Below are 15,686 nucleotides of genomic sequence, written 5' to 3'. Positions count from 1 at the left end.
TGAAAAAATATGTTTGTGCCATGGAATTGACTCAGAACAAAAATGTGACATTACACTAATTTAAGATTCAGTTTATAAACTGCATGTATGAAAAATCCCCTGAGAAACTAATACTTTCTCAGGAAAAAGGAAGGAAAAAAGGTCAAGACATTTAAATTTATAAATATATAAGCACAGTTACTCTTGAAAACATGCACTTATTTCTGTGAGCAGTAACTAGCACTGTCTACTACTTGAGAACAATGCAATATAGTGATGTATAAATTAAAGCTTATTAACAACAGCTTCTTCTAAAAATGCACTGGAAACAAAAAAATTAGTGAAGATAATCAATAAACAAAACATGCACATTCTCCACTTGCTTTATCTAGTAAAGACTCCAAAATTAAATGTGTCATGCTTCACCTGTGCTTGTATTTTAAGCTGTCCTACTTCCATTTTCAAGCCATCCTGAATGATAATTTCTTGCTGAATTTGTTGCTGTAGCTGAGCTTTTTCTTCTTTCAGAATCTTAATTTCTCCCTTGAACAATTCAATCTCCTTTTCATAGTCCTGCTTCTGGTTTTGGAAATTTTTCTCAAGTATCCTAAAGAACACAATAAAAACATATTTTTATTTGTCTACATTTGTAAGTGAAAAAGTGGGCTTTGTTTTAGTGTTAATTTGAAGGACATGCTTTGCTGAAGAACATTTAAATGAACCATAATTACCTGAAAATGCTATCCTACACCCTCAGAACCCACCCACATAATGGATGGTAATGGAAGGAGAACATCCCTAGATTTCCTTACAGATAATACAATGACACTGGGATGGAATTCAAGGCAAAACTGAGTTTTTCCCACCTAAAGGCCCATTCTCTAACTCTGTGAGTCAGCCTACCTGAGCAGCTTTCCACTATACTCATGGCCACAGTCAGCAGTAAAGGAGGACACAGCAACAGAGAGCCCTGTGTCCTTCTCAGTAAAACATTGCAGAAAACTTTCCATTTTCCACCAGACTCTGCTGGATTGGACTGGCTTCCAGCATCACACAGGTAATGAGCAAAGCAGGAAAATCAGCAAAAGAAGTCCTCTTAATAAAGTCTGAAGTTATTGGCAGCTGAAATCAGCACCACAGAGCTTCCAGTCCTCAGGAACAGTGACTGATTGCTCTCTTCACACTTCAGAGAACAGCATTTCTCTGATAATCAAGGTTCTCTGTCTTGTACTGGAAAAGAGTTATTGGGGAATAAACACTTGATCCAAGAGAAGCATACTGAAAGCAATAGCCATTTGTTGATAAACGACAGTATTTTTACTGCAAATTAAAAACCTAAGGGAGAAAAAAAGTTCTTTCCTTTATATTTTTAACCAAACATCCTTTTCAAACACTGCCTTCCCCTCACACTGAATCTTTTAATTCTGTCCTTTTGTATGCACTTCACAGGAATTCTACTGGTAGGGCCATCAGCTGCTCTTCCACTCCTGACCAAATTCTGAGGACACCTCCAAAGAAACCATTACAATCAGAGTTGCCTTTCAATAGAGACACACCAAAAGACAGAGAGCTGCAAAAGCAAGAACAGTCTAATTTCCTGCATATGACTCACCCACAAACAAGAACATGCTTTTCCTAAACTCTGCATGAAGTACTTCAGTACCAGCACTAATGCCCAAGAACATGGAGATTCATAAGTGATGGCAGCAGAATACATTTGCAGAAGGAGAAAAAGAGGTAGGGAAAGAGAAAAAATGAATGCTGTTTCAAAGCAATAAAATTCAGATTACATACATTCGCTGGTTTTCTTCTTTTTGTATGTCGTTGAAGAGTTGCTGGGTGAGGTCATCCATTTTCTCTGCCAAAAAATATTTTAATGTTTCAAAGACTTTCATGCAATTGTGTACATTTATTAAGAAAGCATGACCACAATGAGAAGTTTTGTTTTAATAAGTAATCCTTAATATATTCTGAGGCTGAAATTACTCTTTCAAGTGCCAAAAATTGGCACAGTACATTTTATAAGTAATGCCACAGTAACAAAAAGATTCAGAAGCACCAAATTGTGCAATTATTCATCAAGATCAAGTATACTTGATCTCATGTGCTGCCTGTGTTCTTTGAAATTAGGTTCCTAAAAGTAGTGTATTAAAAGAAGAAGGATGAAGCTTTGAAGGAAAAGACGTGTATGGAAAAGGAAACATAACAGGAGGAGAGCTTCTGCTATTGAAAGAACAAATTAATTTAACTATTTTATAAAAAGAATCTGCACACTTGTGCTACACATTCTAAGCAAGAGAAGCACCAACTTTACATTTACTACAATTTCAGCTTTTATATTGCTTTTATTAGAACAAAAGTAATTTACTTTTGCTGAAAACCTGACTTTTATAACTCCTTTGAAACTCCCTTTAGTTACTGTACCTTTCATTTCCTCAGTTTTTTCTTGGAGCTTCATTTCTAAAGTCTCCTTCTGTTCTTGTAATTCTTTGTTCTGATTCTCAAGTTTTAAGATTTTCTGTACAGGCAAAAAACCCAAGCAAAAATACAAAAGAGGAAGAAATAGGTCACAAAATATCTTACATTTTAAGAAGCATAAATGGGCTCCCTTCCTTCCCTGCTGCCTCCCCCCAAAAGAGTATGGTTACTTGGAAACTCTCAAATCATGCATTTGATAAATCCAGTAACTGAAAACATTTTTAAAAATAAAAGCATGCAGACTGCAATTATAATTTACCTGCTCACTATCCTCTTTATATTTTTTGCCTTTCTCTTCATATGTTCTCTTTTGAGCAGTTAATTTTTCGAGTTCTGATTCAAGTTTCTGAATTGTATCCACATCACTCATATGAGCTGAAGCCAGACTGGTCAATCGTTCCAGCAAACCATGATTTTCTCTACTCTGTAATGAGCAGGACAGGATAAAAGAAAACACAAAAATGCACTGAAACTGTTCCATAGGATTTTAAAGGGAGTACCTGACCTACTTCTGCTCACCATCTCATATTAGTCATGATTATTTCAAACAGGACTGTTTCTATCAATTAGATTAAAACTGCCATTTTAAAGATGATTTAGCTGGAATGGCTCTCAAAAATAAGCTGCAAAATAAACAAAACGCTGAATTCCCCAAAGTTACAAATGTGAGATGCTGCAACAGAGCAATGTCTCACACATGCTTCATTCTAATACAAACAACATCATCCAGAGGGTGGATGGACTCAAGAAACAGTAAAAAAAAGCCCAAAAAGGTAACTGCAGACTCTTCTCATTCGCACAATTAACCCAAAATACAAATAAACCCTAGATAATTCTTTCTACCCTGGGTGTAGAATGTCTAGTAGTTTATTATAAAGGATCATAACCCTTACATATTCTCCTGTCTTCTCAACTCAACATCTTTGACTAGAGCAGATATGATACAAGAATTAGTAGAAATCAGAAGCTGACTGCTTCCCCTCACCTGTTCCTCTATCTTTTTCTGCAGCTGCTGAACTCTGTATGAAAGCTGGATGTTCAACACAAAGCGCCGAATGTTCTGGAACCTGCGCCTGGCAAGCCACGCACGGGCGTATTTCTGCAGGACCACAGCCTTCTGCTCCTCACGCATCTTTAAAACAGAGTATTAACATCTGTCTGTGATTAGCTCCACCCACATCAATGATAACAGTCTGCCAGTCTACACACACTGGTGAGGACAATGCATCTCATGGAAATATCAAAATACTGAAATATCCAGACTGCAGACACATTTAGCCCCTGTATAATCTGTAAAATGGTCTGCATCCAGTATAAACCAGACACAGATCTTGGTAAAAAACCCCAAGAAACAGAGCAGAAGATATGAGAACCAGACATGCAAAATGGCAACTAGGGATAATTTCCACTGTGTTTATATTTTATACAGAGCACGAGTTGTTTCCAGTTACTGAAATAAGATTTTTGATACCTTTCGATACTTTTTTCTCGCTAGAAATCCTCTTGTGTAAGCTTGTATGGTCACAGCAGCCACATGGATGAGCTGGCAAAGTCTACGGACGAGGTAACCCCGGCAGTATTTCTGAATAACTATAGCTGCCCACGTTTGCTTCAGATTTCTTGCAGTTATAGCTTGCCTTCATTCAAAAGACAATAAAATTTACTTAGGTCACATTGGATTTCTCATGGTCATTGCCTTGGTCAGTCAAATTACATACACACACACACAGGCATCCATTATTAAAAATAGAGCTTGTTTTTCAAGCAAATGAAAGAGAGGGAGTTATCCACAACTTTTAAATGTGTCCACAAGCATTTGTCCTGATGGTCTCTCTGTGAAAACCTCCAAGCCTACACAGAGACATCTTTCAGTCTGCTTTGTGAATGCCTGGTGCACTTTCCTTGCAATAGTTTGTCCATACTAATTCGTACACCCCTGATTTTTTTCTCTGGCTCTGAAGCTCAGCAGAAAGCCCAGCTGGGTCATTTGTTATCAGCTAAGGACAGAGCTCTCAGGCAGACAGGCCTCTTGGGAATCCGGCAGACAACGCTGGAAACCTGCTGGGGTTTCATATCAGCTGAAAAACTTGAACACGTTCAAGCTCATAATTACAACCAAGGGGAAAGGGAAATACAATGTGAATTGCTCTCTAATAAAACTCCACCGTGGGCATTAGCTGGGGCTCCTGTGTGCCTCCCTGAGCAGGCACAGTACCTGACGGTGCGCTGCCCACGGAAGTACTGCTGCAGGGTGAGTGCTGCTCTCCTCATGCCCAGGAAGCTCCTCCTCTGCAGCCAGCCCCGCACATGCTTCTGGATCAGGATGCACGCCTGCCTCAGCCTGTCTGAGCGCAGCTTCTCCAGGTAAGCAACCTGGCCTGCTCTGAAAAAAATTTTTGTTCTCCCAAACTGATATTGGTTATGATCCTGAAAAGAGAAAACAGTACATATATCAAGTTTTCAGATATACTCTTCCTTCTATAAACTGTTGCTTCAGGCAAGCTCTGCTTCAAGACATGATCTTCCTAAATAAGAATATCCTTTCTGCCTGCTTTGTAGATAGGAGTATGTAGGGGTGGAAAACCCACCTAGCAGGAAAAACACAGAGAACTACATCAAAAGTTGTACACTCATGATCTAAAATTAAAGGGAATCTCTGGACTTATCATCAAGGCCTTAAAACCAACCTCTTTACCTCCTCCTCCAAGTCTGGTTCCCGGGGCTCAGCAGCACCTTTTGATGCACGTTTCTAGCCTGGAAGCAGTGAGCTGTGAGCAAAAACTCGGAGTGAGGCTGTTTTTAAGTTCCAGCTCTTCCCCCTGGCCTGTGCCAGAGCTACTTAGCGAGTGTGCATGTTTGGTGTCACACATCCCTGAATCTGAGCTCAATCCCAGTGTGCTGGCTTGACTGGGACCAGTCTCACCACCACAGGCTCATCTAACAAATAGAAGTAATGTGCAAAATAGCAAATTTTTGAACAGCTCTCCAACATGTTGCATTCCACCATCAAAATCCCTCTTGTGCTTCTAATACTTGACAAATGTATACCATTTACTGTTCACTGGTTTATAAATACAGGATACCTTCCATTTTGCAAGTGACAATATCAAGCACAGAGTGGTTATATTCTGTCTACAGCCACCATGACTGTCACAGCACCAGGTTACTGACCCACAAGCCTGTGTACAGCACAGTAAATCAAGAAAAACAGTAATAATGTAAATACCTTTCCTGTCTGAGGAGAGACACTACCTTTGGCAAAAGAGACCTTTTATTACTTATAGATGCTGTAGTGCATCTATTGTTTGGTGCAGACAAACCAACCTGGATCAGCCGCTGTAAAACAATCTTGCAAATCTGTTTCTTGTCATTTATGGAGAGTTCCTGCTGTGTCATAAGAATGCTGTAACGGCTGAAAAACTCAATGTAAGTCCACCTGGAAAATTAGAAGTTAACAAATCAATTTCATTAACAGACAATTAGGTATTTTTTGGCACAGGAGGCTCACTGCCATCCCTACCTGGATGGGTAGCTCTGTGCACTAATCCGAATAGTTTCTAAAACACCACATGCTCGCAGCTGCTGAACAACTCTTTTGGAATCAAACCTAAAAAAAAAAAAAAAAAAAAAAAAGTAGTGTTATACTTTACATTTCTGCTGGGTTTGGCATGCTGTAATGATTATAATCATTCTACCAACTGGATTTGTACTTCTGCTCATAGGACACAAAGCTCCCTGAATTTTTATATAGTGTCTTGCTCCATATCACATACTAAAAAATCATATAAATAAAAAACCCCTGGGTTTTCTGTTTCTTTCTCAAAACCAAAGAAGACTGTATTTATTTCTCTCATTAAAATTCTTATTTCCTTTCAGTATTAACTGTGTCAGTTCATAGCAGCAAGTAGTAAAGACTAGTTCCACTCTCAACAAAACATACACAGAAATAAACCCTGTCAGCAACGCATTAGGAAGAAAGTCTCCTAGTATTCTTTAGCCCATGTATTATGAATAAACCAGGATTTGCTCATTAATACCCGGATTCAAAATCACAAATACAAAACAAGGAAAGACCCTTTCCTGTCCTGGACCAGAGCTGATATGCCCCCAGAGCACACCACCAGTGTCAATTCAGTACTAGCCAAGAGACCCCTGAGGCTGGCAGATGACTACAGTGTTCTTTCAGAAGCTTATGGAGCACTCTCCTAGTCCAACTCCAATATTTTTACATTATCTCACTGCAGAATCATGAGAGCTCACTGCAGTGATAGTGATATAATATCATCAGTAATGTGTTTTGCATGAAAAGATTTTGTCTGGCTACAAGAAAATGAACATCCTTAAAAGATTTAATTTAGAATCAAAGTTGGCCTCTTCCCTCCTACTCATATATGATAAAGGCTTTAATTTCATTTACCAGTGCCAGCTGGAAGTTGTGCTACTGACACCAGAGTGCTTGCACAGGTCTGCCCACAAAGAGACCAACAGCTGCATCAAAGTTAACTACCATTCACATATCAATCTGGTCATAGGAATTATGAAAATTATCTGCCACATATGACTGTAGTAAAACATTAAAATTACATTAAAATTGGCGGAAAAAATCATGGGCTATGTTCAACACCGTTCACACCAACGTTTCTGCAGACAAAAGGGAATTTCACAAACAAAATGGCAGAGGTTTTTATCCTTTAAATATGAATTGGGGTTAATCCATAGTGTATAAGGGCAACACATCTATACAAAATATTCATCAACTTAAACCAAGGAGGACAACCTTTACCCTAAAAATGTTCTAACAAATACACAAGCACTAGTATCTAACTTGAAAAATATTAGGTAAAAGGATTTTTAAGGTAACAATAATGATACTTAAATATTCCATTTTTCTCAGAAGACAGCATTTTTTTCAAATTCAGCTATCTGGAAAGGGAAAAACATGTTTTGTATGGGAAGTTTTTCAACAACAAGACTTTAGCTTGCTGACACACCACTACAGTGATACAGAAAACCACAGCTGAGCACAGCTACCATACTTACTCAAAAGGCAGTTTCTCATCATTTGGCTTTATGCATCTCACATAATGAGGAGTGGTTGCATTGAGTGTCACCATAAGCAAAGACAAAGAATTCCGGAACTGGAAAACACCAGACAGAAGAGTTCTGCTAATTAAATGTTTCCAGTAAAAAGTCAAATCTTAGTCTTCTAATTATTTCTGATGTTTCTGCTGGACACTGGGAGACAGGATTTACATCTTAAATGCAGAGAACTGAAGAACTGTGGCTGTACCAAAAGCCTTCTATATATAAAATAAACAACAGCCTATATAATAAACACACCTACTTATACCCAGACCTGGAGGACTGGCCTGTGGCTCTTGCAATCCTGAAAACTGGACAGTCCTCCATGAACAGTGACAGAATCCAGTCTCAGACTGCCCAGCATTTCCCAGAAGGTACAAACCCCACAGAATAGCAGGTTTGTGCAGTACCTTACTGCCCACAGTCATCCGGAGCTGTTTGTTGGGTGATTTCAGAACAGGCCTGGCAGATTTGATGTTTATAGTTGAACTGAAAGGTGAAACGGACACTGGACTGTCTTGAAAAAAATTTGCACACAGATGAAACTAAAAGTGTGGTGAAAGAACCAGAGTTAAACACTGTGCAGCTGCAGCAACACTTACATCAAAATTACATTTACTATAACATAAAACACAAACCCCTTAATACTTAGGCCAGGTATTGCAGGGCTTTGAACTGGGTATTTAAACTCCAAATAAACAATAACTGAAGAAAGAGTTGCAATGATTCTGAGGCTATTGTGAAGCACTTACACATTTCACACACAAAACTCAACATCTGTGAAAGCAGCCTACAAAAGCTATTTCAATATAAGCAAATATGGACATAAACACAGAGCAGAGCTAAAAATAAGAGCACTCAAGGGTGTGTTTCCACAATATGCAATTTAAATTAAGAATATGTTTTCAGGTCAGATGAAGTCAGCTTGCTAAGAGTAATCCTGAAGTCTCAAGGCTATAGACTTCAAAGGGACAAGCAGATGGGAAGTGGCAGGCACACATAAGACACCTGATGTTTTCCTTGCCCTGGCATTCTCTTAATCTCTTCTGAAGAATAAACAAAGGCAGTTGTTAATGATAAACTACCTATCAAAGCTGCATGTAATGACTACAGGAAAAAAAAAGTTTTTCAGTTAGAAGGATTACAAAATGCTGTTGTAGGGAGATATTAAAAGAAAATCCCAACATAACTAGCAAATAAATGCACATATATGAAGGAAGTTTAACACTCCGTTTTTTCACCTTGTATATTATTTGATGGTAAAAATACACACATCTATAATATTAATAAAAATTAGGACTAAATTAATTTATTCAACCTATGAAAAATCTGTATATCAGAAGAAACATTTAAAAATTAGATCTGAATTAAATCAAGTAAAATCAGGTACTCAGAATATCAATCATTACTGTTTGTCACAAACCTTGCTCTCTTTCAAGATTTCAATCAATACTTCGTGTACTGTATCTCTGTTTTTTTCCAGAAATCCTTCACATTTATATTCTACCTGTGCAAACAGGTGAAATCATTAAGTTTTCAGCAACACATAAACAAACACTCGGCAAAACAGTAATTTTTACTCTCTCAGCTGTAGTAGCCAAGAGCTGTTTATTAATCTCAAACATGATGGCTGAAGCTCTGCTTTTCCCAATTCCATTATCTCAACATTACACACATGCATCCTGCAAATTTAGAAGCAGGACAAGCTGCCAGAATCCAAATCCTTCTGCCTTCACCAGGAATTTCTTTCCTGCTTTCTTCATTATTCTACCATTTCAAATCAAGGCACCAAAAAGGAATAAAACATCTGAAATGTAAATAACTGAGACTAAAATGTGTATGAGCTACAACTGTAACTGTTTTATTTACACATTCTATTATTTTTCTGCTTTTTTATCTTGATGATTTATTTTTATGCTTCCAAATTTATTATCTTAAGCACTTCTTACATCTGAATGGCAGCATTACCAATAAATAAATATCACTATGTATTGGAGATCAATTTTATAAAAGTTCCAAATAGGTGTGGCTAATATTTCCTAGGTTTGGTTTTTTGAATGAGCTAGGATCATGGGGAACAGCACTGGGTTGTTTACACTCTACCTTATCAGCAAAGTGTTGAATGATGAAAGAAGTGTTTGACATCCTTGGCTTCTCAAAGAGTGCATTTTTATTGACAAAATTATTATACAGCTTTTGAAGCCAGTTTTCATCTTTTCCATGAGGCAACTGTAAGAATGAGAAGGGAAATCTCTTTAACAAACTCAGCTGGGCTGTTAGAAACAGCAGAGCTGCTGACTGTCAATGAACACTCTGCATAAAACCCCTTCAGTGAATTACAAGGCCTGATAACAACAAGTTTTTGTTTCTTCAGTGGCCCTCTGCAGCAAATAATTTTTGGAAAGAATATTGTATTGAACCACAAAGTTTTGTATCAAAAGCAGTGATTTGTGGAGTAACCTAATTTAAAAAATATTTGTGGAGGAGCCCCCTGGAGACAGAGCAGTCCAAATTCCAGTTTGGAGCAAGACTACAGCAGCAAACTGCTGCTTGTCCTACAACCCAGGACAGTAGAAGGATGAGGACCCCCCTGCACTCCTGCCCAGCCTGCTCTAGTCCTGCACTGCCCCCACAGGAATGAACTGCAGCTCCTGGTTTACTTCTAGCTGAGTTCTGATATCCAGCTGTAGCTTCTTAATTCTATAAGAGGAAAACAGAGTATGTAATTTACAATCAAAATTGACAAATAGAGGGCAAACATTAATGTTCCTTTTCTGAAGAAAATGCTGTATTTCCCATTGAAAAAGGTAAAATATGGATTACAAGCCCCACTTCTAAAACTCTATATAGCTTGCTTTGTGTTTTTTTTTTTTTTTGTTTTTTTTTTGTTTTTTTTTTTGTTTTTTTTTTTTGTTTAAATGGGCAAATATTAAATTACCAAGCATTCTTCATCCAGAAGTTCTAAAATTCCCATTTTAGCTTCAATAAGGTCAATGACAGGCTGGTTGTCATAAAAGTCTATTAAAGTCCATGGGATATCTTCCTTCATATATTCTTCTTGCTCAAGTTTAAAGACATGCTGGATTGCAAAAATTATGAAAACATCAAGAAGGTTATAATTAAGGGAAAATAAACACAGTTTGTACATGTGCATAGTTGTTGTATACATAAGATAGAAGAAACTGTATTTTGGAGTATATTATATGTCAGTCTGTAAGAAAATAAGCTTAGAAATTTTTATTTATAGATATGTGTATCTATGTTTACATATAAAAATATTTTTATCTATTACTGGAGAGTAACTATCCAGAAATATCCATCACTCAAGCACAAACAGCATTTACTAATATCCACCCTAAAGCAAAATAAGATAAAGAACTGTAACAAAAAAAGAACATACCAGGTTAAATTGCTGCTGTAGTTTTTCATTAGCATAATTGATACAAAATTGTTCAAAACTGTTCACATCAAATGTTTCAAATCTGAAATACAATTTAAATAAGAAAAAACATCCTTTGACATCAAAATTAAATGGCAGCATCCCTGAAAGTCTTTGGAGCTATCCTAACATTTCTAAGATAATTAACTAATGGTAAGAATAATGAAGATGCCAAGGAATCTCAAAACTTCCCTAGAAGCTAATGTTACCAGACATAACAAAGCTAAAAAATCCAGTGTTAAATCTAAAAGTTAAATTTAAATCTCATTCACAAAAAAATTACAGTGTTTATAGAAGCAGAAGATTTCCACTAATCTAGATGCTAAAGATCTTATATGACCATGACCTTCCAGTACAACAAGCCCCTCAAATTCATTACCAGCACAAAAATTGCTTTTTTAATCTACTCCAAAGAAAAGGCACTGTGCTTCCAGAGACATTCTTACCCATAAATATCCAAAACACCAATGAAAGTGTGTTGCTTGCCAGGGAACTGCAGAGCTTGGTTAATTCTTTCCACAATGAAGTCAAACAAATGAGAGTAGATCTTCTTTGCCAGGGCATCCCTGGCGTTGGCAGCCTGTGCCCTTGTCATTGGCTTGGTCACCGTCTCCGAGGTCGTGACAATCTTCCTGTGGCACAACCACCAGGCCACCTTGTCACAGTTTAAATCCAGAAGCTCACAGAATATACTCAGATGTTTATCTTCAGCCTTTAAAGAAGATAAATACATATTAGGGTGCATTTAATTACTTAACTGTTGTCTAGGCAGTGAAATTCTTGTGCTGCTGACACCAAATTATGGTTTTTATTTTTGGATAGGTGAGGGGCTGTACTTACTTCTTCATCTGGCAAAATGGCAAGATGAGCTAAAGCAAGTAATACTGGATAGAACTCCTGATACAGGAGAGAAAAACTTGGACTGAATGTGATGTTTTAGATTAAGATACTGAAAGAAAGTTCCTTTGCTCTATTTTTAGGTGTTCTTGCCTTTTAGACTTGCATAGCTTGCTGGGACACATTCTGAGCATCTTTGACTATGCTCTGTTTCCTGCATCCTGCAGAGAGTTTCAAAATGGATTTTCCAGCAGCTGTGGATCAATTGGATATGGAGCACTCTTAGCCACATTTTGCCTTTTGTTAATACTTTCTGAAGTTGGGCACAGAACAGCATCTGTGCAAACACTTGCTGCGATTCCACACAGATGGAGAAATCAGTCAAGTTTAGTACACCAGATTTAATGCTGCTCTGAGCCCCAGATATGAGAGGAACTACTGCTAAAGCACTCCTGGCATAAAATAGAATAGAAAAAGTTGGTATCTGAATGAGCTACTTCCTTACACTGATGGATGATCTTTCATCTCCAACAGCTGCTATTTCCACATTGCCCAAGTGCAGGATTGCTGCCAGCATTTTAAAAACATCCATCTGAAAATCCCCCTTCAGACCTAAAAAAACATTCCTTGATTATTTGAAATCCACAGAAACAGTACAATTAATTAAAGTAGAACAATGCTGGGTAATTTGCTTTGTTGTGCAGCCAAGAATTGTACAGCATCTCTGCAGAGCACCATGCAAATCCTTGGTCCTGCCAATTTTCTGCCTGTCTGATCTGATGATAGATTTGGCATAAGTTCCTGTACCTCCCCAAGTGCCAGCTCAAGTCTGATTTAGCTTTTACATAAGCTTTTACAGGGGCAAAGAAGCTTCCAATACCACTTCTGTCACAGCATGTTAGTTTATGGCCCAGGCAGGCTCCAGCCCTCAATGCTTCTGACCAGTAACAAGTAACAATTAACAATTGCTAACTGCTTCAGCCCAGCACTTTGCAAACACATAAACACCACAATGGACAAGCTATGAAATAAACGACTTTGGTAATTACTACTAACGTTTTGGGTATTTCAGAAACCACCTTTGCCCACTTCAGGAAAAAAAAAAAAAAATCTCTTGAAAATGTATCCCCAAGAATTTACCCAGTAAGTCAAATGTCTTCTGAGTCTCCACCATATTTGCTCTGTCATCAACCCCTTCTATTACAGTGCTGCCACCCATTCGTGTGTAGTTAAATTCTTCTGCACTTCCTGTAGAAAAGAAAAAAATCTTGTAATTCTGCAAAAATTAGGGACTGAGGAGAGCCACTTGTTAAAACTTTTATAACAAAAGAATTAAAGATGCTGTCAGATGACAGTAATGAGCTGGAGGGCCTCTTTTTCTGAGGGAAATCCATGTGCCCTATTCAGTTAAGCTGGCACAAATTAGTATTCATAATTCCTAGAAATCTTAATAGTCTAATAAACAAACTGGAATGGAAACTGAGTAAACATACACTAAATTCTGCTTCTCCAAGCTTCTCTGCAGATAAATGAATTAAGTCTCTAAGCTGTCATGGCATCTGTCACTAAAGAAAGTATGAGAATCACATTTCCAAAGACACTCAGGTACTTGATGGTACACTATTTGAGTTACCAGGGATTTGCTACCAAGTTCCAAACCAGCAGGATTAGCAGCTAAGTGACTTAAAAATGTAGGTCCTGTTTTAAGGCTGTGAGATTTGTGTAATGCACTAAACATTCTAGCACTTGAAAACCCAGCCTTAAAATGCTGCACTATGAAAGTGAAGAGCAGATTATTTTCTTGAGACCTACCCAATTTAAGATGTTCATATTCAGGTTGCATAGCAGATGCACACAGCTGATAAAATATATGGTAGTTCCTTTCATTTTCTGACTGTAAAATAAAGCAAAGAGTAACATCCCAGAAAAAAAGGTTAACAACAAAATGAAGAAACAAAATGAAAAAGACTTGATATTCAACACTATTGTAAAGTGATAATGCAACTGAAGGCTCAACTCTGCTGCAACAGAGGTTAGCAAAGAAATTGCTAATTATTAAAATGGCACATTAAAGTCTTAGCAAGAGCTTTGAAAGTGAAAAAATCAAGTATACTTTATTTCCACTGCCAATATGCAGAGCTCTTTCCCCAAGGATGTTAATAATTTCTTCAGCTTGAACAAGCATTTACTAGAAAGAACCATCAAATACTGTAAAAAAAAGTGTAGGAGTGTCAGCTGAAACACTGCCCAGTGGGAACCCAAAAAGCATTTCCAAACCATCCTTCAGGGCAAAAAATATATAGAAGTATTTTTCACTGTCCTTAAAAAGCTACAATACTACTAAAAAAGACCTTTGCAGAAACCTTTTTATAAAATCAAATACTTGCTTTTGTATATTTTCACAATTAAGCCATGACATTGTAATGAGTCACATGAAATAAGCCCTGGCCTCATAAATTTTCAGCCAGCATTTCCTTTCCAGATACAATTTGCCTCTGTTACTGTTGTAACCACAAGTTACATATTTCTCAAATATTTCTTGCACTTATCTCAGGGAATTGTCCCTGAGAATTCTTCCCAGCCCAAGGAAGAGCATGGAATAAAGTAATTTATCACAAATAATATTAGCTCCTGTTAAAAAATAAATCAAATGGTCATTGGATACACTGTTCAGAACTTCACATAATATTTTCTATATAAAACTAGTATATTGCATCTGGAACTATGTTGGCATTGACTATTTTAGACTTTATTTTACCCACCTGAAATACAACTCTGGATTTCTCAAGCAGGTATGTTCTCATGTTAGCTCCAATGATTTGGTAACTCTGATCAAAACTGATTTCAGTGTATTTTCCAAATCGACTGCTGTTATCATTCCGTGTGGTTTTTGCATTGCCCACAGCCTACAAAAATTAAAAACTTTCATAACTTGATTTGCTCACATCTCTCGTAAGAGTAACTTTGTCAAAACTTGAGTCAACTTCAAGTTTCTAAAATCAAAGGTGCTCAGGGATCAATCTCAGCACTGAACTGTGTTACTTAAATTTTGAGGCCCAAATTTGAAGACAAGTCTCAAGTCAAATAGTATAATAATACATAAACTGAAAATTAGAGCATGTATACTTTCCCAGCATAAGGGTCCAAGTAATAAAGGGTCCAATCAACTTGTTCAATATTGTTACATCACCATAATCTAATTAGGTCAAACAAAAATCTGGAGCCATACTAGCACCTCCAAAGTGCCATTGGTAAGTCAGACAGGACTGGGTGCTGCTGAGGCTGACCACCTCTTTCCTTCAGTAACATTCAGAGGCTGAAGTTCTAAATTAAATATCCAACTCAGACAGATGAAGCACCCCTAAAGATTTCAAACAAAATTTCCCAGAAGCCCTCAGAATTCTTCCCTTGATGAGTAGAGACTTGACACTCTCCAAAACTCACCTCAGTTATTGGATTGGATGCCAGTACTTTATCCTCCACATGTGCATTGTTGCTTGACTTACTCACAGTAGCAAAGTATCTCATAGTATACCTTGCAGACACAGTCTTTCCAGCTCCTGATTCTCCACTGACTATAATAGACTGATTTTTGTTATTTCTAAAGGCAAATAATCAGACAGTTCACATCAGACAAGTTTAAAGTGCATGTATAAATGCAGGGATTATACATATGAAACAATGTTTGGAAGCACAGCTGTGCCCAAATCTCATATATCAGTTCCATATTTTATCTATTCTTCTCTTTCTCCTCTTCAGTTGTAACCTCCAGGTTGATGTAATTGCTGTTCACTAAGTCAGTGTTTTACCCCTCATCAAGAATGAAAATAATTTTGAGTTCTAGAAATTCCTCAGCTGGTTAAGGGATCCC

The 15,686-nt window shown here is 37.4% G+C and overlaps 1 protein-coding gene across 1 annotated transcript in view; it reads right to left on the bottom strand.

The window, feature by feature from the left end:
• Positions 1 to 15,686, bottom strand: part of MYO5C (myosin VC) — a 33,784-nt gene that overhangs the window by 13,478 nt on the left and 4,620 nt on the right. Inside the window, exons 5-25 of the mRNA XM_056500073.1 lie at positions 15,260 to 15,416; positions 14,578 to 14,721; positions 13,628 to 13,709; positions 12,956 to 13,063; positions 12,321 to 12,427; positions 11,425 to 11,690; positions 10,940 to 11,021; positions 10,478 to 10,618; positions 9,643 to 9,768; positions 8,963 to 9,046; positions 7,950 to 8,084; positions 7,498 to 7,595; positions 5,978 to 6,064; positions 5,782 to 5,893; positions 4,673 to 4,884; positions 3,929 to 4,094; positions 3,443 to 3,589; positions 2,717 to 2,881; positions 2,404 to 2,497; positions 1,774 to 1,837; positions 406 to 586 (exon numbers count right to left, since the gene is read on the bottom strand). Of these exons, the coding sequence (XP_056356048.1) occupies positions 406 to 586; positions 1,774 to 1,837; positions 2,404 to 2,497; positions 2,717 to 2,881; positions 3,443 to 3,589; positions 3,929 to 4,094; positions 4,673 to 4,884; positions 5,782 to 5,893; positions 5,978 to 6,064; positions 7,498 to 7,595; positions 7,950 to 8,084; positions 8,963 to 9,046; positions 9,643 to 9,768; positions 10,478 to 10,618; positions 10,940 to 11,021; positions 11,425 to 11,690; positions 12,321 to 12,427; positions 12,956 to 13,063; positions 13,628 to 13,709; positions 14,578 to 14,721; positions 15,260 to 15,416 (2,758 nt within the window). The remainder of the gene's footprint in view (positions 1 to 405; positions 587 to 1,773; positions 1,838 to 2,403; positions 2,498 to 2,716; positions 2,882 to 3,442; positions 3,590 to 3,928; positions 4,095 to 4,672; positions 4,885 to 5,781; positions 5,894 to 5,977; positions 6,065 to 7,497; positions 7,596 to 7,949; positions 8,085 to 8,962; positions 9,047 to 9,642; positions 9,769 to 10,477; positions 10,619 to 10,939; positions 11,022 to 11,424; positions 11,691 to 12,320; positions 12,428 to 12,955; positions 13,064 to 13,627; positions 13,710 to 14,577; positions 14,722 to 15,259; positions 15,417 to 15,686) is intronic.

The sequence above is a fragment of the Oenanthe melanoleuca genome, chromosome 10, assembly GCF_029582105.1.
Source record: "Oenanthe melanoleuca isolate GR-GAL-2019-014 chromosome 10, OMel1.0, whole genome shotgun sequence".
Classification (NCBI taxonomy): domain Eukaryota; kingdom Metazoa; phylum Chordata; class Aves; order Passeriformes; family Muscicapidae; genus Oenanthe; species Oenanthe melanoleuca.
This window is presented reverse-complemented; position numbering and strand designations above follow the sequence as displayed.